The following is a 25,491-nucleotide window of genomic DNA, read 5'->3' on the forward strand; positions in this document are numbered from 1 at the left end:
ACTACGGCAAGGGCCACATAGAAATGAAAGCAATCAGCAGTTCTGGTTAAATCTGCTTTACCCAAGGGTTCTGCCTGGTTTGTCTAAACAAAAAGATTCCAGATCTCTCGTCTGGGATCCAGTCCTTGGGTCTTGAACGGCAGCAGTTTCACAGCATTGTGAGCACTTCCATAGTTCATGAATTCTTCCTGGGATTGCTTGTTGACCAGTAGGATAGCTCCTGGGTCTCTAGTCTTTGGGTACACACAAGCATGAGATCAGTTGGTCAGCAGTCAACAGAAAGCAGTTGTACAGTCGGCATAAGCTGCCCCTTCTTTTCTCATACTTTGGCAGTTTCAAATACAAAAATTGCTGCTCTTCTGATTATGTACATTGTCACAGTTTTGTTACAATGGTGATGTAATCTTCATAAAGCAGATGTGTTTCATTGTCGCTTGTGGAGGTAGCAGGGAGGGCTACACCGTTTGTCACACTGCTGTGTAAGCATTGTGAATAGTGCTCAAGGGGGAGGAAACCTAAAGGTACACTGCAGGTGAGAGCAGTACAGGCAATGTCGGGAATGGGAAAAATAGTTCTCTTCAGTCAGCAAGAGAGGGAACAAACTTTCTCAAGTTCCCTGGAGATCTTTAGTCGTTTTGTAATAACTTTTCTCCACCCTTGTTTGGCTTATTACTGTTCCCAAGAGGTTGGTAGTAGGTCATCCTGAAAGCTGGTTATACTCAAAATATGTTTGTAAGAGATCTTTGCATGTGTAATGAATTGGATGTGTACAACCACTGCATGTGTCTTTCTTTTTTAGCACCAAGGTATTGGTCGGCCAAGCGTATACCATGCGGTGGTGGTCATATTTCTAGAATTCTTTGCCTGGGGGCTCTTGACAACTCCAATGCTAACAGTAAGTATCACTGATCTGCTGTCGTCTTGGCAGGAATGACAAAGGTTAATTTGCCAGTTCCTAGGGACTGGAGTTTTAACTTCCTGCTTACCTCATTAACTGAATTCCAGGAGTCTTAACATTCAACACCGCTCAATAGTAGTATACTACAGCTGTGATCTGGACTGCTGAAAGACTAAAAGATAGTGAAAAATAAATTAGCAATATGCTGTACTACTCTTTAACTTCTATGTGCCTTTTAGAGCAACATCAGTTTAGTGTACTGATGAAAGTCTCTCTGGAAATCCTGGCTTTTTTTAAGACTTTGTAGTTCAATTCATCTTCCAGCCATAACAATTGAATAAACTATGCGTCCCATAGTAAACTTTGTACACTATTGTGGGCTGGCTGACTAGCCAGGATGTAACTTGAAGTAAAATGTAAAGGTTTTCATGTAAGAAATAGATTTTATAAGTATTTAATCTGTTCTGGAATGCAGTTATTTTCCAGATGAATAGATAATTTGAGTGTTTGATAATAGGATATGAAGCCTTTCACCTGAAGACATGGGTCTTATTCATTGAAATCAGGCCTGCCTGAGAGAAGTCATCAAAAGTCTGTTAGTCCAGTTTTTCATCAAATAACATCTGAGAGCACTTTGAATACATGATGACCAAGGTTTTGTGGGATTGAAAGACCTTGGAGTTAATTATTTTCCTTCCCCAAACTCCAGATAAAATCATCTACATAACTCTTGAAAGGTGTTTGTCGAACCCTCCTAAAGACAATCATTGATCTTTTTAACATAGCTTAATAATAAAAAAGTCCATATAAACAGTTAACACATTTCCATAAAGTAGATGTCTCACTGAATTACCATCCTGTCGTGCTGTCTTGCCAGTGTCAAAATACGGGGAGACTTACTGGGTGATCTTTCTTGTTTCTTTTTTTTTTTTCTTTCCTTTTTTTCTTAACAAAAATGCTGAACTTCAAGTTGCCCAAGCCTGACACTTCTCATTTAAAGGGATAATGTGAAAATAGTAATTCTTACACAGTCTTCAAAAAAACCCCATTTTAATAAAACTATTAGGTGGGTTCTTCAGTAGTTCCTCAATAGTGTACTCCAATTGAAATAGTTCCGTATGAATTTTTACTGTTAGTCACATGCAGCTGCAATGTTAATTCTTGAAATTAGTATTTGTCATTGCACTGTGTCTAATGGGAGTGTTATGAAATGCTTCTAATGTAAAGCTAAATTCGTATATTGACTGAAGTATGTGGATTCAGTACAGTCATGGTCTTGAACGTCTTGTATTTTGAGTGTTGTGTTCCTGTCTTACATTATCTTGAATACTTAGGAGGCTGTTGCATTGAATTGAAAACTTAATTTAGAGCACTGATTTACATATAATGGCATAACTTACCTTACACAGGTGTAAATGACTTCTGTGTTCTCGGGGTGATCGTCTTTATTTGTAATCAGCTTTGCACATGCTGAAAGACTGCTGTTTGATTTAAATAATCTCAAACCTAGTTTGATACTTTGCACCCTTCTGTATTGCAACGTACTTGTGGTAACTTACCTTGGCCTGCTGATCAGCCAGCAGTACTAAAAGTCATGTAGAGCTTTCTTATGAGCAAGGTTGAACTGCCAGCTGCGCACTTCTGTTCAAGCAGTTTGTCTGGTAGGAAGGGCAGAAATGGAAATGTCTGGCCTGTTGATTAAAGCTCATGATCACTCAAATTTTTTGTGGTGTGTCAGGATCCTCCAGGTCATTGTCAACATTCAATCAGATTAAAATGTGTTGTGTATTATCAGAATAAATTGTATGTATTATGTGATAGCTGAGATTATTTAAAGTTAATTTTGTAGATTACTTTTTCACTTCTTTTGACATCTGTCAGCAAAGCTGTAGTGTTTGTTACATGACACTATACTTGGAGAAGAAAAGATTTAAAGTGTTTATAAAGCGCACAAAGGCTATTTTGCTCACAGACTGCCCAAAGTTTATGCTCATTACTCTTATTCATGGACTTGTAAGCCAATATTAGTAAATCACCATTAATCACTTAATGGCATGTTCTGTCTTCAATATAATCTTTATTTGAATATGTAAATATTTCTATCGGTAGAACTTGAGTAAGACAGTTCCCTCTACCATTTGGTCAACTTGCATTTTGCTTGTCTATAAAGTAACAGAAATTAATCTCAAAAACTTCAGTCAATATCAGCATGGTTGCCTCCCACGAAAAATACTGGAAAACAGTTTACAGAAGGATAACTAGATTTGACTCTGTGAGCTTCCTGCTTGCTTTTTTTTTTTTTTCACTTGGAAGACACCTTTCTAGATCTTTTAATTTGAAGCCCGACTTTTTTTTCTCCATTCATATCATAAGATCAGTGGTCAAACAGGTGCAAAATTGTTTTAAATATTTAAACAGAAGATGAGACCAGAACGAAAAAAAGGGTGTAAATAAGCAGAATTATCTGACCAATAGTTAACATGGGAACAACCACCTTTATGAAACCTATGATTTGAGAATCTCAGTCATCCTTGAAAAATGATGCTGATATTTTTCAGTGACACTAAAGTATTGTGTTTCTTCAGGCTCATGGCTTTCTCAATATGCATATAAATAATTTTTGTAGTTGTTGGCACTGATCTGTAGATAAAAACAGCAAATGAATTTGAACTGTGTGTGCATACACGCTTTGATCATTGCAATAACTTTTTAAATTGACATAGTGGCACCTGTGAGGCCTTTTAACTCTCTTGCATATTTATGGTAAATCTGTTTAGTATAGATTAACATGCTTGCCCTTGAATTAAGAGTGCTGGTAAAGCACCTTAAATGAATTCATAGCTGTACTTAAAGGATACATGAAACACTCAGAACTGTTGCTAGTATTTATAAGCATCTACTTGTTCATCAGAAGTGTTTCTAACTGTATGACTACTGAGTATCTGCAATTTGTTCAGAAATGGTTTGCACAGTGCCTTTTTGGGCAGTTGTGAATATAGCGCTGTTTTTTTCTTGACAGAATAAGTTAGCAGAATCTCATTTTCACTCCTAGTTAGTAACAATGATTGAGTCAACATTTTGAAGGAATTATCTACCGCAAAAATTCTGTGATTTGTACCACATGGAGAGGCTTTTTGCTTACATTGATCCCCTTTCTGAGCAAAGTACCCCAAACCAAACTATCTCTGCAGTACAGTGTGGTCTGTGCCAACAGAGAAATTTATGCCAACAAATTGATATTAAACCTTGTCAATATTTTCTTGTGAAGACAAATAAGAGTATAAAAAGTATACTCTTTATACTTTATACCAACAACTACAAAAAATATTTATATGCATATTGAGAAGGCCACTAGCCTGAAGAAACACAATACTTTAGTGTCACTGAAAAATATCAACATCATTTTCTAACAAGTCCCAATAGAGTTTTACAAATAAAATTTAAACTTTGAATCAACTTTCTTCTGTCTCTCCTGATTCAAATAATGCTTTTTTTCCCTGTCAGGTCTTACATGAAACATTTTCCCATCATACATTTTTAATGAATGGTCTTATTCAAGGTGTTAAGGTAAGATTTTTTTAAAACCTCTGACCTAAATATTCTGTGTGTTCCTGTATTGTAATTTGTCTCTCCTGTATTCTCCATAACAACATCCAAAACACTGAGAACGTAAGTAATTCTTAAACCATTTTTTTCGTTGTAATGGTTGTGTTCTTGGGCTCAGTTCAAGTTTTACTGCTAAATGGTACCATCTTGAAACAATTGGACTATTTCTCAGAAATTTAAATTCCTCTCATTTGAATAGGTACTAGTTGTAGCTATTGTAATCTTGATAAGGATCCTTCTGGGAATGGAGCTAGGTTTTTAATGTCTGCTTCCTAATGTTAGATGATTTATATCAAAAGCAGATTAATGCAACCATGATGATACGATTGAGATAAAAAATGAAGCACTTAAACACTGTGATTTTGTCCAAGATGTGGGATAAAAGCTGATTTTCAGCAGGGTTGGTTTTTTTTTTTCTTTCCTGGTCTTTTTTTATCAGTTTTTGAGCATTCTGTGATGGTCAAGATATTCAGGGCAGCTTATAGCTTACTTGTGCATTCACACAGTGGTCATGCTGGATTGTTGCCACAAAAAAAAGCTTGCAAAATTTCTCTAGCATAACTAAAACTCGAAAGTCTCTTCTTTGATAACTGTCTTACTGAGAGGCTTCAAAGCACTTAGTGTAACTTCTGGCTAAGTTAATTTATAGCACCCAGAAATTATGTAGCTTTGTATTCTGTAACAAATCTAACGTGTTGTTTTTAGCTGTAAGAACATGACATCTTTAGGATGGACTTGCCGTCTTGATACCTTTCATGGTGGATTGGCAGAACACCAGGCACTAGGGATGTCAGGATGTCTCAAACTGAAAGAGGAAGTTAACTTCGCATTGTTCTCTTAGAAAAACCAAGTTCATGTTGCTCTTGATGTTTTCTTTCAACTCTGTTCGTTCACAGTGCAGTGTAACTATGAGTAACTATCACTTAACAATCGTGATACATGGGTTACCCATGTATTTTCTACAAAGTATATCTGTAGAAAAGTGCATTAAAATCGTGGTCTAAATGTATGTATTACTCAAACAGGTGTAATAAACAGGGGAGCATAAACCAGAGTGATCTTGGATTTCACTGTCCAATGTTTTCTTTAAAGTGCTGTTTATGAAACATCAAAAGTGTTTTGGGTGACAGCAAAACATGTTAGTTAATATTCTACTGAAATCTGACTCTAAGGAGCAAAAACAATTCAACTGAGTAAGGCATCTAGCTTTCCTAGGATCCGGTGGTCTGACTTCATGGCTTTTGCTCTCAGTTTACTTACTGAAATTGTTGGAATCAGAGTTGTTTTATTGGGATTTGGCAGAATAGTGATTTAGTACAGTAGTCTGTACACATATGTTAAATTTGAAGGTGACTATATTTGAATACCAGGGGTTAGCTAAAGTTAGCTGGAGTAGACTTCCAGTGAATTGAGGTGCTTAGAGAACCATGTGTTTACGAATGTTTGGGTTTATGGCAGAGTTGGATTGATGAGAGAACAATATACAAATTAGGAGGAAGACACATCTGTTCTGGAGGTTTTGCAGTTAAGAAACCCGTGAAAGGCTTTGCTTATTTTAAGTCTTCTGTGTAATACAGAATTTGAGGTCTAGATTCTAGTACTTTATGAAATGCTGAAAAATCTAGTATTTGATCCTTAGTCAATTTTTCCATTACAGCTGTACCTGTAAGTCTGACTTTTGCCACTGGAATACCATTATGGTGTTCCACTGTCTCAAGTTGTCAAGTGTGCTCAAATGGTCCTCATAGTCCTTGCAATGTACAAATGTCCTGTACATGACAAATATGTAGTATAAAGCAATAAATGTTCTGTTTAATTTGTTTCAGAGAACAGTTAAGTTACCCAAAACTCTGCCTTAGAACTGTCCAAATTAGAGGGGAATTTGGGTTTGGGATCTACCACTAAGTCTTGGGATAGAGAAGCTAAGAAGATATACTTTGTGAAACTAGACAGTAGATTTTAGAGATTTTTAAGAAGCTTTTGCAGTCTGTGGTACTTCCATATTGATTCAAATTGATCTTGAAAACACGTTGGCCTCTTTTTTTTTTAATGCACTCGGGTTTAATAGATTTCAAACATAAAACATCAGAATCACAGAAAAGTAGACTGTAGAGGAAATTGTATACCATTTCAGTTTTCTATGATTTTGTGCTTAATTTCAAATCAAATTGCAATTTTAGTCCTTTTCTGTGTTGTGGTTAAGGTGAAACTTGGAAATGTAAATATAAACATATTAATTATTTTTCTTCTGTCACAGGGTTTTTTGTCCTTTCTCAGTGCTCCGCTAATAGGTGCTCTATCAGATGCATGGGGAAGAAAATCTTTTCTTCTTCTTACAGTTTTCTTCACCTGTGCCCCAATTCCATTAATGAGAATAAGTCCATGGTAAGTGGTACAGACTGCAGTATTGAGCTTGTCAGTACAGCAGAAATTCAATCAGAGGAGTAGTTCGGGGAAGTGGGAGAAGGGACAATAAGACAAGAGGAAAGCCACTTTCCTTTCAAGAGTTGATTGCACTATTCTGGAGCTTTCCTGTTTAAGAGCTGTTAAAACTGTGTATCTTAAAAGTAGAAATTACGGAATGTAATTTAGTTACCGTATTCACACAAGTATAACAGTAATCAAAATGGTTTGATAGCCCTGTCTAACTCGGTTTTAAGCTCAGCTGTTAATTTTTTTCCGCTGAGGACACTGACAGTGCTGTCGTAAACATATTTTAATGCTAAATGAACCTTAGAATTTATTGATCACAGCAAAGTATAATTGCTGCAAATGAGATCTTTTAACTCTTTGATTAGGCAACTTTGAAGTCTTAACTGAGTGGCATTGACTTCATTTCAGTTTCATTTACATTCATTGTGAAACTTAGGAGGATTACAAAAGAACTTTGTGTACATTGAGTGCATTCAGAGTTCAGCTTCCAAAGCATTATATATGATAGTTTATTTCTTAACTGGTTGAGAAACTGAGTTCTAAGATAGTTCCTTTTTCATAACTTAAACTTGCTCCAGCTTTGAGAGTGTGAAAACGTATAGATAGCATGTCCCGAAGGGGCCACTTCTTCTTTTAGGCTGATGTAAAGTAAACAGTAGAATATAAAAAATTAAAATGCTGTGTTCCAACATTCAAGTGAAGCTGCACCATTGTTCATCTCCAGTAAAGTCCTATGTTAGTTCTTGAGGAACACTTCTCATAGCTTAAATACAAGCTTGCTTGATTAGTAAGAGAAAAGCAAGAAGTTTTAGCTTAAACTTTCTAATTGTTGCTTTTAAATCATTAGGTGGTACTTCGCTATGATTTCGGTATCTGGAATCTTTTCTGTTACCTTTTCTGTAATATTTGCATATGTAGCTGATGTAACACAAGAACATGAAAGAATTACAGCCTATGGATTGGTAAGATACGCTAAACTTGAAAAAAAGGTCAGATTATAACTTTCGTATTGAACTTGTGTTTTGGTGCACAGATTGTTTCCTGATTAATGTAAAGAGGTTGACAGAGAAAGGAATGAACCATGCATCAAGGCACTGCATTAGAGTTTGGGAAATCTAATTTGGACTTTTTACTATTGCACAGACTGCTGTGTGCTCACAGGAACAGAATAAGAATTGGACAACTTTACCTGCATAGAGGGCAAGAGTAACAAAACATGTTTTAAGTTTCGCAGGCAGAACAAGAAATGTTGTTAAAGGCAATGCAAGTTGTTTAATACTTGATCTGGCAATATCTTTCCACCACCCTAAATTGCACTTTTTAATATAGAATGGCTTTTTCTATAGTCAAAACAGGCAGGAAGGGCGAAAATGCATAATGCAGTATTTCTAGTTGCTTAGTCATGACCTTTCTTAATTCTCAAGAGAAGAGGAAAATAGTTCAGTTAGTACAAACTAGCCTTTCCAGTAATAATATAATTCCTGCTTAGTTTGCTTTCTTGAGTATCTATATTGGTTTAGGTTTTGGAGGCCCATTGGTAGACGCCCTTAGCCTTTGAACGTCATTTATCCCTTTATCCTCTGTGCATCTGTTTTCACTATACAGATATCCATGGACTTGATTTTTGGCTGACTGTACTGTACTTTGAGCTGTTAAGGTTTCCTGTATTTTTAGCCTTAGGACGTATGATGCCTTAGATCTTGATCTAACAGTTAAGAAAATAAAGGACTTAGTTCTCTTGAACCAAACTTGTGTGTATTGCTGTAGCAGAGCACAAAACAGGTTTAAAAGTTCTGGAATTCCCACTTTATTTCTCCTGCCTGAGGGCCATAAGAATATTTGGAGCATATATTTGCCTGCCTTTAAACGGTTTTTTATTAACAGAAACAGCTTGATCTAAAATTCTAATAAAGTCATAGACAAAAGTGCAGTTGTTTTGAAGAGGTCTGTATCTCTTTCTAATCAGTTTGTTTGTTATACCTTTTCCTTAGGATGTTTTTTCTAGTTTGATATAAAGCTAAATTTCTGGCTTGTGTTCTTATGCTATGAAATAGTTACGCAGAGTGTTTTTATTTTGGGGACTAGAAAAGAGTAGTAATTAAAAAAACCCAAACAAACTAGCTTTATTCTAACCTTTTCTGATGATTTTTATAGTGAAATTTAACTACAGCACTTGGTTTTTCATCATGTTCTGCTGTATGTGAATATAAGTGATCTGTTAGTAGCTGCATGTCACTACAACATAGTAGGAAGCAATACAATTGTTGATGTCGTTGTCATATCTAATGATTTCCTAGTTTGCAGTGCTATCCAGTGGTAGCTATGTATTTAAAATGCGAAATGTTAACAAAGGTGCGTAATGTATTACTCTATCTATTACCCGGAGTGCTGAGGGTCAGATTCAATTAGGTGGGCATTTAAATGCGCTGACAACTTTTTCAGTGAAATCTCATCAACTTCATAATTGGAAAACAAAAAACACTTTAGTCTATTTGAAACTAAGAGCTGTTTTCCTGTGAGCCAAACTCGCTCATACTGTGGAGGAGGCTGGAGAAACTGTATTTGGACCTAGATTGACCCGTGTTTTTTCAAAACCACACTTCTGGGGAGGGGTAGTGGTGTGGTGGTGTTGAGCAAGTTACTTAATTTTTCTGCAATGGCAGAATAACCACTTTGACAAGTTTGTAAACTGTTCTTGTGCATAGGTATCTGCCACCTTTGCAGCAAGTCTGGTAACTAGTCCTGCCATTGGAGCATACCTGTCTGCCAACTACGGAGATAACCTTGTTGTAATAGTGGCCACATTGGTGGCTGTTGTGGACATCTGCTTCATCCTGCTAGCTGTACCAGAATCTCTGCCAGAAAAAATGAGACCTGCTTCATGGGGAGCTTCTATATCATGGGAACAAGCAGACCCTTTTGCAGTAAGATGCACTTCAATAAATAATCGATAAATAATTGATTAATTAATAATAATAATTAATTGCATTTTGTAAGCTTGAGAAATCTTTGATCTTATTGGTAGCTTGACTATTCAGTATGCCATAATCTCTGTTCTCTGCTCTTGCACAAAAAGATCTAGCTGCATTTAAAAACCAAAACCAAACCAAACTTTGTGGCTTAAATGATTCTTGAATTGGAAACCGTGTTTGGTGTGAAATCCAAAGGGAAGATGCTTTACTTCTCTAACTTACTTACTCTATTTTATTGTAAGAGAAATGCTGAATTCTTACACTGCTAGAGACCCCCAAACCTGATATTGTAAGACTTTTCCATATTCATTTTATGCTTTGGACTTTTGCTTGGCAATATCTCTCTCCACTCTCGAATTACACTTTTGGTTATATGTGATTTCTTTTTAAGATAGAATGGATCTATAAAGCATGATTTTTCCACAGGCTTAAAACTTATCATGCAGTCTTTCTAGAAACTTGTTCACTTACTCACACTTACTCAGCTAATTTGTTTGTGTTACACCTTCGTATTTTAAGAGAGGAAAGAGTGATTGTTCTTCATGAGATCCATCCTGCTGGGAGCTGGTTGTGAATGTTGAGAGATGAGTGACATGCCTGAAAGACTGCAGTTAAAGAATTTGTTTTCCACGATTTATTTGTTACTCAAACTGATTCATATTATGGGTGAACACATATAAGAAATGTACAAGGAAGAATACTCTCATAATTTGAGAAGAGAAACAGTTGTAATGAGGCTGTATTATTTGCTAGCATCTTTCAGAACAGATTATTATGGAGATCAATTAGAAGATACTATGCATTTCCCTAAATATTGTATAATGCTGTTTTCAGTGAATACGTGTAATTTGGCACTGAACAGTAGCTTCAAAAATCAAATGGAAACTTTGCAGAAGAATCAGAGGCCACAAACCTTATATAACAGGGTTGTTTCTAACTTAATGTTCAGCTTAACTGTTACCGTATGGGGGGGAAAAAATGGATTTTTAAAAAGTTAGTCCACCTTCTGCTTTCTTTATGCTTTCATTAGACTTTGTATAGATGTTCCAATACTTGTTTTGTTTCTTTGTTTTACAGTCTCTGAAAAAGGTTAGAAAAGATTCTACTGTTCTCCCGATCTGCATTACGGTGTTTCTCTCCTATCTGCCTGAGGCTGGCCAGTATTCTAGCTTTTTTCTGTACTTGCGACAGGTAAATGTTGGTTCTTCACATCTTAATAAGGATGTTTAAATAAGTATTCCCCGAGACCTGCTTCTTATTGAAGACTTTGCTCAGAAAACTGCTTTCTGGCAAAATACAGCTTTAAAAAAATAAAGACAGGGTACTTTGCTAAGCCAAGAGCTGAATAACACTTGACTCCTGATGCATAAACCCTGCCATAGCTTAAGCATGTGTTCATAAAGTTAACCAGACCTTTGTTCCCATTCAGTGCAGCAGTTTGTATGTCTCGAGGTGGGATCCTGCCTGTTGAAGAGCTATTTTGTCTTTGGGAGGGGACAGAGAACTTCTATTTCCAGATATATGACTTCCTCTGTCTCCTTTTTTTAAGGCAGTTCTTTTTTTCTTGTGTGGCTTTCTTGGCAAGCAGTCAAGTTAAGGATTATTCTCAAAAGTGGACACTTCCTGCATGGGTTTAGATTATAAGCAGGGATCAGTGTTTTCTTTGAAGAAGATATCTTTTTGCTAGTGATTGTCCTGGACTGTGTTTGTTTTATGCATTTTCTGCTTCTCTTCAGATTATAGGTTTTGGATCTGCTAGCATTGCGGCATTTATAGCTGTGGTAGGCATTCTGTCTATAATAGCTCAGGTAAGCTTTATTCTTTTTAGTGTTTTATTGAACAGTACAAACTGAATGCCGAGGCACACTCTTCTGACTCTTAAGCTTGTCAGTAAACTTCTTACATGCTCTAAAATGTCAGTGTGTCTTGCATTCACTGAAGGTTACATCAATATATAGTCTGCATAAATGTCTTGCTTTAAATCTGCTTTCCTTAGAAATACTGGACCTGAGCGTCAGAAAATGAAACTAAAATTTGCTAAGCTTGGGTCAGTAAATTTACTGGAACTCTGGCTTTAAATGATTAAAATGAGGTAGGAAATTGGTTGCTTAATGCAAGGCCTTCTGAAAGAAAAACGTGTTACTTTAAGCAAAAGTTGTGCTACTTGCACTTACTCAGTTGGCTCATGCTATCAAACTTGTGTTCAAACAATGCAGGTATCGACATGGTCTGTCCAGGGTTACTTAGGCATGGAGGCTGAGGAACTGTGAGGCCTTGTGTCATGGCTTTACGTGGCAGGCAGCCAAAACCCCACGCAGCTGCTAGCTCGCTCCCCCCACTCCCGCAGTGGGATGGGGAGAGAATCGGAAGGGTAAGAGTGAGAAAAACTCGTGGATTGAGATAAAGACAGTTTAATAGAACAGAAAAGGGAATAATAATAATAATAATAATAATAATGATAATGATAGAATATGCAAAATGAGTCATGCACAGTGCAATTGCTGACATCCGTGCTGACCGATAGCTAAGTAGCAATCGCTACTTCCTGGATCATTCATATACTGAGCATGATGTCACAGGGTATGGAATACCCTGTTGGCCAGCTGGGCCAGTTGTCCCGGCTATGCTCCCTCCCAGCCTCTTCCAGAGCATGGAAGCTGAATGTCCTTGACTAGCCCTGCTAGCCAGGGTACTTAGCAACAACTAAAAACATCAGTGTGTTATCAACATTCTTCTCATACTAAATCCAAAACACAGCACTAGGAAGAAATTTAACTCTATCCCAGCCAAAACCAGGGCACCTTGGTATATTGCTTTCATACCTCTTAACTGGCAACAGTGGGCTTGTTTTTGGATAGGTCCTTTATACCTTTTAGAAGTCAAACAGTTTTTATGATGTTATCTTTGGTATCCTTATGGGTACAGTTTGTCTTCCTGTTGTGATAACAGGAAGGAGAATAGTACACGTGATGTGCTGTAACCTTGTTGCCATCCTTAGCAGAGTGGAGGCCTTACTGGTTTGATGTAAACAACACATTCCTCAGTGTTCACCAGTTTTACTGCTGTCAGCTGTGTTCTTCATTATCAATACAAATCATTATTTTAATCCTTGCTCTGTGGTTTGTTCTGATGCTTTTATATGCACTCACATTTACCAGTCATACTTTATTCAGACGAGTATTTTTGCTAAAAATCTCTAAAACGGCTGCCCTTCTGGTTCATAATTTTCAGTGTTAAAATGCATGGATTTTTGAACTCTGTGAAGAGTGCAGCTTATTGAAATAAGCTTTACTTAATAAATACTGATTTGTGTTGGCATGTTGGATATCTCCAGAAAGAACTGATCACATGTAGATAGAATTACGGTGTTTTTGCTGTTTAGCTTCCAAACTGGCTTTGTCTAAGAATGAGAAACAAGAAAACTAGTGTGAGTAAAATGTACATGAGAGAGGAAGTATGTTGTGCTCTGCAGTCCTTCTGGTTCCTTTTCTCTGGCTTTTTACTGATGCATTGCTGAGTTTCTCATGTAAAGAAAAATGTGTGCCTGTAAACTGAGTGAAGTTGTCCATATGGACTTTGCCTTACTAGGAAAAGTCTGCTTCTTGCCATGAGTGTATTACTGTTGTATCCGAATTGGGACCTCCTTTCCCCTCAGCAGTAACACTTCGAATGGATGAAAACCAGTGGTCTTTCTTTAGGATTAGTTTCCATGTGCAAATAAGAAGGTCATGTTAGTGGTGTAAAGAGTCAGCAGAAAATGTAATTAAAGATGCCTAGGAATTGGCCGCGGCCAAATTTCAATGCCTGTGGTGAAGTTGGAGAAGCAGCAGGATTTATTTGTTGGTTTTAATTCTAAATTTGGATAGTAATTCACCTGACCTAAAGAGATTACTTTTTTCTGAGCTAACAGTCTTTTTTTCTCTAGTATTTGTAGATACTTGTGAATTCAACCCTGTACTATCTTAACTTGGTACCAGAATTTATTGTGGAACTCTTTCGTCTGTAATGAAAACAGAATTGTAGAGGTGGAAACGGAAGCCTGTTTACAGCAGAAACAGACACTGAGTTATAATGTCCATAGAGAAGGCAATACGTATGCTTCTCGATGTCCTGAAGTAGAAACTCTTTAATAGTTAAGAATGTCTGTACATCAAATGTTGATATGACTAGTCTGCATTTTGGACTTAATACAGGGGAAGTAAGAGCACGAGTAGTGTGAATTTCCTCAGCAGGAAAGGTCTTCTGAATTACTTTGTGTAGAAGGAGAAATTGCTTTAGCAATCTGGCTTTTAAAAATAACTTTTGGATGAACCAATTTCTCTTGCAGACTGTGTTTCTCAGTATCTTGATGAGGTCAATAGGGAGCAAAAATACAGTTCTTCTTGGCCTTGGCTTTCAAATCCTTCAGCTGGCTTGGTATGGTTTTGGATCTCAGTCTTGGTAAGCACGCATTTTCGTAGGTACATACCTGACAAGGAACTGAAAATGTTTTTCCAAGAAATTCTACCATTTAGTTCTGTCATCATGAGTATTTAAATGTTGTGTGAATTAAGCATTATTATTTGCATTACACTACCAAAGTTTGGTCTGTATTTTGCACGTGTAGGAATGATAGAATTTTCCAGGTTTATAGTGTAAGTTGCAGACTAACAGCCCTCTTGAAAAAGGAGTCTTTTCACCATTTTGGTCTGCTGAATTTTATGTCTACAAATGTGGCTAAAACTTTTTCATAAACTCACAAGCTAGTAAGTAGTATGTTCTCTCCAGTAATTCCATTAGATTCATTCTATCAATCAGTTACTGGACCTCTACTTTTTTCTTTTTTTCTAACATGTCATTCTCTTACTATCACTATAATTGGATTTGGAAACTGTCTAGAGCTTCTTTTGTTGGAAAAACTGTCTGTAAGTAAAGCGAACCGTAAGCTGGAACAGCTTTTTCTTTACAAAGTTTGTCCTACTGACAGGGATGAATGCTGCTTTTTTATCAGAGCACTTCCTAGTGAGTTATACAAGTTAGAGAACTGCCTCACTGGGACACCCTGTGAAATTGTTCCCATGTACAGCCTTTGAAGAGGGAAAGCCTGTGCATCACTTCACTCCCACTCCCTTCTTTTCCTCTGCTGTAATAGGTAGTGTAGAATCAAATGTGCTTCTGTTCCAACAAGCTCAGGGTAATCTGTGGGAGGGGAGCAGGAAGAAGGCCCTGACCAGATAATTTTGACTCTTTAGGTATTTTAATAAGTACTTTTGAAAGCGCATTAAGCCTTAAATGAGGGTACCCTTCTGGCCCTTTTTTGGGGGGTGGGGAGTAATTATATGGGCAATCTCATTTTTAATTCAAATTATGTATTTAACACAGGATGATGTGGGCAGCAGGAGCTGTAGCAGCAATGTCAAGCATTACGTTCCCAGCAATCAGTGCTCTGGTTTCACGAAATGCAGAGTCAGATCAACAAGGTGAGTATTGATTGAATTTCTGTTTCAGCAGCAGACTGCTTTCTTGGATGACTCTTCCGTCTAGAAAGCAGAATACTTATGTAGGTGTACTTTTCCAATATGTTGATGAGTAATGAGTTTCTTTGGTAGTAGCTGTGGAAGTCTGCCAATCTGTGTAGAGAGGAAGGAGGTACACAGATTCATCAGATTTGCATTGCAAAATACATAGTCTCTGTCTGACTAGCTACTTCTCTTTTAGCTTCCTGTAAGAGTACTACAAAAGCAACAAAAACAGATGTGGTAACTTTCATGTTTTTTCCTTCCTCTTTTTTTATTAAAAGTAATATTCTCTAAGTAGATAATGAGAATTAATGTAACAATACCGTCTTTTTAATGGAAACTAAAACCACATCTTACCAGATTAAAATAAGCCATACAAGGAGTTCTATTCTGTGTGGAAAAGTTGGCCCTATTTGCTATAATACTTCAGATTTTCAAGGAATAGAAAAGGAAGCTTAAGTAAATAGTTGATCTGAGAAGGCAGAAAAATTTGTTGTGAAGGGGAACGAACAATCAGAAATAACTTCATTTAAAATGAAGTGAGGGAAGGAGCCATCACAAAATATAAAGCTGGCATATAATAACTGAATCTAGTGTTCTCTTTAAAAAAAATCCTGTACATATAAATCGTAACTATCAGTCTTGCTTTAACATTGTGCAACTTGAAGTTAGATAAATGCAGTTAATACGGGAGGTACAAAAGAGGTGCAGTTCTAGGAGGAAGATTTCTACTGAGTTTGAAAGGTGCAAAGGAGTATTTTACATGGCTTTTTTTATCATTCCTCCCCCATTTTTGTTTATAATAGAGACGTTTAAAAGAGTTTTAAAAGACTTGTTTTCTATTTATGTCATGAAATGAATAGTTTAGTTAAGTTGACAGAAGGCATCGATCTTTCATTTTACATAGAGGAAGCTACTGTTAATAGTTCGGGCATACAATAATTTCTAGAGTGAAGTTTTGCCACCTAGTGGCATGAAGATTTTTAGCTTACATGTCAACCTATGAAGAAAAACTTGGACAACTTTCTTTTTTGGCATGTTTTCTTTCCTGCCATTTCACAAGTTACTTCCGTAAGAAGGAAGGGGGTATGCAGACTACTGATATTGTAAAAATAGTGTTCTGTAGAATCTTAGTCTATATGATCATCAAAAAACTTTTTACATTGTTGTCACAATCACTTAATGAAATTGAAACAGAAATACCCCCATAGAACTTTGATTAATCAAGCTTTTAAAATAATCTAATGTAAAACTGCAACCAATCTGGTATTGTGGATTTACTGCAGTACTGCTGAGTTTACTGCCCTGAATAAGTTACTTGGTACTTAAATAAATCCTGGTTTTAGACTGGTGAAGGGAAGAAATCTGTTACAGTTTGTGCGTATTTTGCCAATAACAACCCTTAACGCATAGATATTTTCAAGTGACATTTACAGCTTTCTTCATTGTAGGCTTTGGGTGAGAGCCGAAGAACTCTAATACATAAAATTAGACTTGCACATAGATGTAGTCACTCATATTCAAAACTCACATTGCTTCCAGTAGCATGCAAGTACAGTGACAGAACTATGGTCATGCAGAGGATTATTTTAATCCAGCAAAGTTGTCTTCAATGTATCTCTTAAGATCTTAGAATATAGAAATAATTGAGATGTGCTATTTTGGAACAGCCATTAGGATACACTCAGAGCTATTGGCTCCGAGTGTTCTAGTCTTGATTAAAAAAAAAAAAAATCCTACTCTTATTTTTTTCTTCATTAGGTGTTGTCCAAGGAATAATAACTGGAATAAGAGGCCTGTGCAATGGCCTGGGACCAGCACTGTATGGCTTTATTTTCTTTCTCTTTCATGTGGAGCTTAATGAATTGCCACCTGATCAGACTTCTGGAAAAAAAGCAATGCAAGATCCCAGTGATGAGGTAAATTTAAAATTTGGTGTGAAGTTTGCAGTGTAGAACCCATAAGGGTAAAAATCTGTTATTTTTGGCTGATTTAAAATCTTGATACCTAATTCTTGAACTACTTAATTCTCACTTGTCAGCTTTATTGAAATATTAAGATAGCTCATAATTTAAATTTGATAGTAAATATTTAGATTTACAGTAGTAGCAGCTTTGGTTTCAGTATTCTAATGGAACCAGTTAACTACTTTTGATGTAAATCCACTCAAAACACAGCTATAATCCTGAATTACAGCAAAACATGAAGTTTTGACTATAGGAAGGTCATTTTTGGTAACTCAGTAAATTGTAACAGATTTATCTTTGAACCTCACAGCAATAAGTTAATTATTCACATATATGGTAATTCAGTATACAGTTGAAATACTTTTTTTTTTTTTTTCCCCCTTCAATGGCAGTGACAATGCTGTTCATCACCTTTCCTTACCTGTATGAAACTTGGGGGGGAGAGCGGAGAAGTCAATCCTATACAATATTTCTTTGGAACTCCCTTCAGTCTTTTCTTGTATCCCTTCCATATTTGTTTCAGGTCTGCGTTTTTGTCTGCTTTGTTCTTTCCTATTTGGTTTCCAGAATATCATATATATGCTTACCAGAGTTTGGAGAATCCTATGGACCCTTTTTTCTTTTTAGCTTGATTGCTCTGACCTCTTCAGCTGCAATTTCATTGCTTTTTCAAAGTACTAAGAATGGACTTTTCAGAGAGCTGATGATGTCTTAGCTTGTCATTAAGCTGATTAAGAAAGACAACAGATTAGCTGAATATGTAAATAACTGGTGGCTGTTACTGTGGAAACAGCTGTTTGTTGTTCATCCCCAGTCTGTGCATCTTTCTAGGTATTATCTATAACCAGTGTGTGAACATATTGCTCACTGCTGTACCTATGGTGAGGTGCTCCATAATTTGCTCCAGCAAACTGAGTAGAGTTTGAGAGTTTTGTTGTACACAAAGGAAGCTGTAGTAAAATACGGGAAAACCTTTATAATCATGATTTCAGGTTTTCAAGAGCTTTGCCATGCTTCCACTAGTTAAAATTTTGCTCTTGAATTCTGTGTTTTAAAGCATCAAATCACATAAGCTTTTCTTGGGGGCATGGAGCGTGTTGGCTTTTTAACCTTGTACACACATTTCTGTTACAGGTAATTTCAGTATGTTCTGTTACTTTAAGAATATCCATGTGGTTTTTTTGTTGAAGTAGCCCAGATCTATTACAGTAGAGCAACTGACTGTTCCAGTAAGTTATAAATGAGTCAAAACGTCTGTTGTGGAATTTTCTAAAGCGTGTGGTAGAGGAAGTTCCTGTGCTGAAGCCTACTGTATGAGCTTCCTTATAAAATAATGATTTTTCTAAGTTGTAAGTGTAAATTAAACCATTGTTTCAGACATCCTTGTTTTATTGAAAATCTACTTAGTAAATAAGTAGACATTTTTTAGTTAGCAGTACAGCAAAATCAGTAAGTATTTGCATAACTGATTGCTTTTTATTCTAATTTCAGTGGGACAGCTCTTATGTTTAATTATGTATGTACTCATAAACTTTGTTAAATGTCTGTAATTACATCTCTCCCTGTTAATAGTTACCAGGCACCTAACACGTAAAACTATAATTCAGGACAATAACAATACTTTTTCCTACTAATTCTTATGTTCAAGTCTAATATAACAGTGGGAAAGAAGTCCACAATTTAAATATTATATAGCTTTAAAAATTAATCTAAGTAAAATGAGTGGATGTGAAAACCGGGGAATGCACCAAGATAAGACAAGGAAATTAGCAAATGTGTACAAGCCTAGCTTACAACAGTAGTACTAGTACCTTGGATTTGCAAGGCCCAAATGCAAGCTGCTTGTCTTTTGATTTTATTCAGTGTGTTAAATTGATAACTAGGAGTTGCTTTACAGATTTACATAGTTCGAAAAATGTTTTCTTGATTTTTATTAAATGCTAATAAATGTTCACTAAGAAGTGTTTTAATAACAAGTTTAAATGGTCAAGTACCTTGTTTTAAAAAGTTACTGGATGTCTGTGGAACTGCAGTTAACTGATATAATGTGTTTTAGTCTGTGACAAGCATTGTGGGGTTTTTTCTTTTTTACACTTAAGCTTGTATTCTACCCCTGCTTGTAGGCAATGAGTCTATAGGAACTCAACTGAGAATGCACTGTTACGGTGCTGGACCTTTATCAAACCTAGTGTGCTGTTGAGGTGAATTAAAAACAGTTCTTCCTCCTTTGTTTCCACTAGTGTAATACCGGATGTTACTCCAACTACAGGAAATAGGTTATTTATATAGGTATTGTTAAAATTAATGTGAAGAATAAATTTGTTTGTGTAACATTTGACACATTTTACTTTGAGAGAAAGCTGTCTTGTCCCATTCAAAAAAAAAAGGTTAACTTAACTAGTGAAAGCTGATTATTGTTAAAATTTAGTATTGTACCTTTCAGATATAAAGTCTTTTGTGTTCACTGATGGACAGAGTGCTAAAACAAATTGTTAGATATAATGGTTCCGTAAACCTTCATATTCAAACAGTGGTGACAGGAAAGTCTGGATACAAATTTCAGTTATTTAACGTGTAGAGTAAATGGAGGAGAATACATCCTATTGATCGTTTCTGGTGTTTTTTTTAACAGCTCAAACTTAATTTTTTTCTTTTTTTGACTTGCCTTTAAGTATTCATTTCTGTTATCTAGAGGACTTAAGAATAGGATTTTACTGAATATCGCTTTTTTTTTTTCTCGTGGAAGTGGGAGAGCTGCAGTGTTACCACAGGTCACACTTGTGATTCTCTTCTGTCAAAAAGAAGATCTGATGCACCTGTTCAAGAAAAATTGTGTATCTGCTCTACAGAGCATAAATAGTAAAAGTTAAGCATATCTATCTTAATTCCCATTTAAATAACTGTTTTCAAAACTGGAGAGCCTAAAGAGGAGAGTGAGGTTGCATCGTTATGATTATCCACAGGGAGCCCTTACAGCAAACAATGCAGTCAGGCTGTGTTTGGAAAGTAATAACAACACTTGGCAATGCAATGAGTAAGGACTGCTTTTCAAAACTTCTTACTCTCTTCAGTGAAACTGCAATAGTGGAATATTCAAAAGCTGCTCAGATAAGTCAACTGTTTCACTACAAATGAGGATATTAATTTATGGAAGTTTATTACATTCTTTAAGTACTTGTGGGCTTAGCACCACTTGAAGATTTAAGTAATATTGTTAATATAAATTCTGTTAGTATGATTATATACTTCAAATTTAGAGACCATCAGCTGAAAAATTAGGCCTCTGCTTGTAACAAGAGTTGAAGAAAGGCAGATATCCTGTTACCGTATGTTTAACTTCAGCTACTTTCCCACTTCATGTTAGAATAATTTCCTGCATTTCATTTGGTAGGAAAAAAGTACACTGGATTGGCAAGTTTCATCTTCTGATTTTACTTAGTTTTAGTTGACAAAAATACAGAAAACTTGTTCAAGATTAAAAAAAAATTGCCAGATTGCTGACACTTTCTTTTGTAGAGTTTTGCCATCAAACTTAGCTTTAACTTATGTTTAAAATTAGCCATATAACCTTTCTGGTGCTTGTTTTTAATTGTGGTTATGAAATGTGGATAAGTTGTATTTTAAAATTTGAAATAAAGTGTTTAGAAGCAAGAGGGAATAATTCCAAATACCAAGTTATATCATACATGCCAGTACATACGCCACCTGTCTCTGCAGTGAGAACGGTATGTATGGCATAGCCTGCTGTTAACTTTTCTCACTCATGTATTAGTTTTAGGGGATGTTTGTTTATTCGGTTAACTTGATTCTAAAGTATGTCAGCCATGGAAGCAAGTGGAAAAAGTGAAGTTAAGTTGAAGATTTATTGAGCATTTGTACTTTCGGATGTTGAAACCTTATCCTATTGATCTTCGTAGGAGTCTTGCTGATTTAACACGCATGTTGCCTAAAGAAAAAAAAAATTACAAAGAACCATCAGCCAATGTCTGTTTCATCTAGGAGGCAATCTGTTGTCAGCTGGTAGTTTTGTGCATGTTTCTTAGATCAGTGTGCAGATCAGGTGAGGAATTCTTAGGGATTGTAGATGTAGAAAATTCATGTTGCAGTGCACATACGAACTTGTTTGCATAAACTTTATAGTCACTGTAAATACACCTCCCGTTATCTCCTGCCTTAATAGTATAATCCTTAATGCAGAAGTCAATGTCTAAAACTTCCTGAATTCTTTGATATGCTTGTTTCCCCACAGAGAGCAATTGTTCCTGGTCCACCCTTCCTAGTTGGAGCATGCATTGTTCTTCTGGCTTTTCTAGTCGCCTTATTTATTCCTGAGCACAGCAAAGCCAGCAATACCAGAAGACACAGCAACAGCATTGGCAGCGCTCTGAGTAACAACCTAGACCGAAGTAGTGAAGAGGACATTGAACCACTGCTGCAAGATAGCAGTGTATGAAGGCTAACTTCTGAGGAGACTATGGAACAAATTCATGCACTGAGTTGCGGCTCTGGAAGCTTGGTGGGATGTACAGAGTATCTGGCCCCTGAAAAGAAGGCAGCTGTGTGCAAGGGAAGGTCACATGCTGTATGATGCTTGAGGTTGATACCATACTTGCAGGAGGGCTTGTTTAGCATGGAAGGTCACAACTAGGTATGATTCTACCCAATACGGGACTGCAAATGCTATGTCAAATCCTGGTATTGGGTAGAAACCCGAATATACAGACATAATGAAATTTTTTTAAAAGTTTGTTCAATTCCCAAAGTTGTATGCAAAATAATCAGGTTTGAGGCAGAGCAGTTTCTGCCACCACCTTTAAAGGTTATTTTGCGTTTCTTATGCCTTTTGTCTGCATGTATGCCACATGTAACCCTCATGATGTGGGAGGGGCTGATCTACATAGTTCTGGTGTCTAAAATACTGGTTAACAATAAAAGTAATTAAATTTCCTGAAGACACATTCTCAAATATTGCTTAGTAACAAGAAGTCCAGTAGTTACCAGAAAGCAATGATGAAACTGAGGTGACTTCTGAGGGTGTATGATCACACATGGCAGTCATTACCCATAAATGAAGGTCATATTGAAGTCTTAAACCCACATTCCCAAACAGTCAGTTCTGACCAGTTAAAGCCAATCCAGATAGCACCTGAGAGCACTGGTCACATTAATGTTTTGCTGATTAAAAAAAAAAAAATTTAATTATAAAATGAGCGGTGTCAGAAACAATGGACACTTCTGACTTCTGAGGCAGGAAAAACAGTGGGTGCCAGGGTAGTTTACATCAAGAAATATGTATATTTATTGCATTTTGTCACTTTATCTGCCATATGAAATAATCTTTCCTATTAATTCTTTTCACCCCTGCCTTAACTGCTACTTAGTGTTCAGTTATTAATCATATTTAGCCTTCATATCACTTCTTATCTGCTGAATCTCATGGATATATTCATATCAAATTTCCTTTCTAAAAGATGCTTTAAAGGAGTCATAAATGGCTACAAATGTGCTAATTTTTAGAAACATTTTATGAAAAATACACAGATTTATATGTATTTTGCTGCAGTGTAAATGGACCATTAAACCCAACTTTAATGAAGTACTCCTATGAATGTTTTATATGTATGCAATATCTGTAGATATTTGTAAGGAGTTTTAATTTTTCCAGATGGGGTGCTGTGTAAATCATGTATTTATAAATGTAATGAGGGTACTGACAGATATACAGTTTTTTAAAAGGATTGTTTATTGACTGAACAAATTTTAAAAATATATATTTTGAAACTTGTTCCACACTGAGCAGAGATAACAAAACTTTTGTACTATGCGGTTTGGTTTTTAAGTTAATAAGCTTCCTAATGCATAATAAATCTGCATCTTAAGCTTTCTAGGTTTCATGTGTAAGTGTGTGTTATTCCAAGTTCATTATTGTGCCTTCCCTGCTTCAGAACAGAAGTGGTTTAATCCTAGTGCTGGGTTACAGTACCTGAATTCCTATTGTACTGTTGTGTTGTGTCTGTGTCATCAGGTATGGTGAAAAGCATGCTTTGCTCAGGATTCCATTTGGTGTCTGACATGGTATCCACTGGGGTAGAGAAGTGGAAGGAGTGGAAGGGAGTCAGCTTAAAAAAAGAAAGGTGTTGCTGATCTGAACAGTGCTACAGAATTAAGATGCTGCTTCTGATGAGTCTTAGGTGTTTCGTTTACTTTGAATTACTTGGAGTTCAAGCCTGGGCTTTTGTGCTGGAAATTTTGTTTTTGCTGCAAGCCAGACTGCAGTCAAGTAGGTTTTGCATGATCCCAATGTAGAATGTCTTAAACTTGCTGTGGAACTTACAGAGATCATACAATATGTTAGCGTTAAAAGTAGCAGGTGTCAAATTTATTACTGCTAATAGTATTCCAGCAATGGATCAAATTTGAATTTTTAAAGTAAAATCTCAGAATCACAGAATGGTTGGACTTGGAAGAGACCTTTAAAGATCATGGGGCAGGGATAACTTTCACTAGATCAAATTGCTCAAAGCCCCGTCCAACCTGACCTTAAATGCTCCCAGGGATGGGGCATCTACAACTTTTCTGGGCAACCTGTTCCAGTGTCTTGCCACCCTCATTGTAAAAAATTTCTTCCTTATGTTCAATATAAACTTAGCCTTTTCAGTTTAAAATTGTTGCCCCTTGTCTGTCACTACAGGCCCTGGTAAAACGTCTTTCTCTGTCTTTCTTGTAAGCCCCCCTTTATATATTGAAGGTCTCCCCAGAGCCGCCTCTTCTGCAGGCTCTCTCAGCCTTTCTTCATAGGAGAGGTGTTCCAGCCCTCGGACCATTTTCGTGTCCCCACTCTGGACCCACTCTAACAGGTCCATGTCTTTCTTGTGCTGGGGAACCCAGAGTTGGATGCAAAAAAGTATTTTGAGCATGCACCCATACTGTAGATATTTATAAATTATGTACATGTAATGCTGTACTAATAAAGTACATTATAAAAAATTAAAAAAAAAAAGAAAAAAGGTGAGATATAGATTAAGTAAACAATTTAAAAATATTTTTATTAGTGGTACAAAATACCTTTTTGCTCTCACTAGACAATTAATAACTCTCAGTAAGTGATGCTTATTATTTTTGAAAATCTTGGTCTAACACTGTGGTACAGAGATTCAAAGATCTGGTTCTAAGTTCAATTTAGTTTGATACTTGGTTTTAATGGCTGTCATTGCTGAAAAAGATACCCTGCAAAGGTACATAGATCCAGATGGAAGAAATGTTTCGCTGTGCTTACTAAATTGTGATGCTTATTTTGTAATTCCATCCACCAATTATGCCAAGGTGTTTGTTGAAATTCAGCTAGTAAGTTTCCATATTCCCTGATGTCAGTCAGTTGTTCTTGCAAGCTAACTGGAAGGTCTTGAATTTCTGTGTTTTTTAACAAATGGATTTAAAACCCAATAAAACTTTTCATTTAGAAGATTTTTAAACAGATTAGAAAATTGTTTCCAAGTTCAAGTGTACAGGTATGAGAGTTTTTATAGGTGACATCTTCACACTGCTTTTTGCAACAAAATCACATGATGATGGAAACATTTCCAAACTTCTGTTTTCAAAATGCTCTCTCCATACAATGAGTTTCTTTTTAAAAGCAGTTATTGTCTCACTCATTGTTAAAACATCACTTTTACCCTGAAGAGCCAGATTAAATGTTTTTATTTTTCTAAAATATCGGCCTAGGTAGCATAGTACTGACAGGCCCTTTTCATCACAGAAAAGGTCAGCAAATTTGGAGTACTTGCTTGTGCTGTGAAAGAAAAAAGCGTACTCATCTTTGACAACTCTTTCAAGCACTTTACCATGAGATAACCAGTGAACCTCTGTGGTGCAAAAGACTTTCATGGTCACTCCCCATCTCTTTCCGAAGTATTATAAAGATTCTAGTATTGAAAGGTCTTTTTTTTTTTTATAACATTAACCACACTGATGACATCTTGTGGCACTTTGTGCACTTCTGGCTCCAACTTAGTTGCTGCACTAGCTTGCCCATGAGTGATCCAGTGAATGAATTTCACTATTGCTGTAACCTTATCCTGGGATCCTTTTTTCATTCCAGTCAAAGCAGCCTCTCGATC

The 25,491-nt window shown here is 36.3% G+C and overlaps 1 protein-coding gene across 5 annotated transcripts in view; it reads left to right on the forward strand.

Moving 5' to 3' along the window:
- SLC71A2 (solute carrier family 71 member 2) overlaps window positions 1–23,261 on the forward strand; it is a 34,848-nt gene extending 11,587 nt beyond the window's left edge. For 2 of the 5 annotated variants that reach the window (XM_075137573.1, XM_075137575.1), the window contains 11 exons: window positions 800–895; window positions 4,403–4,465; window positions 6,762–6,889; window positions 7,785–7,899; window positions 9,643–9,861; window positions 10,987–11,100; window positions 11,646–11,717; window positions 14,237–14,349; window positions 15,271–15,368; window positions 17,169–17,326; window positions 21,624–23,261. In XM_075137573.1, the coding sequence (XP_074993674.1) occupies window positions 800–895; window positions 4,403–4,465; window positions 6,762–6,889; window positions 7,785–7,899; window positions 9,643–9,861; window positions 10,987–11,100; window positions 11,646–11,717; window positions 14,237–14,349; window positions 15,271–15,368; window positions 17,169–17,326; window positions 21,624–21,827 (1,380 nt within the window). In that variant the 3' untranslated portion in view covers window positions 21,828–23,261. Of the gene's footprint in view, window positions 1–799; window positions 896–4,402; window positions 4,466–6,761; window positions 6,890–7,784; window positions 7,900–9,642; window positions 9,862–10,986; window positions 11,101–11,645; window positions 11,718–14,236; window positions 14,350–15,270; window positions 15,369–17,168; window positions 17,327–17,766; window positions 18,139–19,497; window positions 19,576–21,623 lie in introns of those variants that run through there. The other 3 variants (XR_012671009.1, XM_075137574.1, XM_075137577.1) reach the window with 3 other exon arrangements.
- Window positions 23,262–25,491: the final 2,230 nt, after the last annotated feature.

The sequence above is a fragment of the Calonectris borealis genome, chromosome Z, assembly GCF_964195595.1.
Source record: "Calonectris borealis chromosome Z, bCalBor7.hap1.2, whole genome shotgun sequence".
Lineage (NCBI taxonomy): Eukaryota > Metazoa > Chordata > Aves > Procellariiformes > Procellariidae > Calonectris > Calonectris borealis.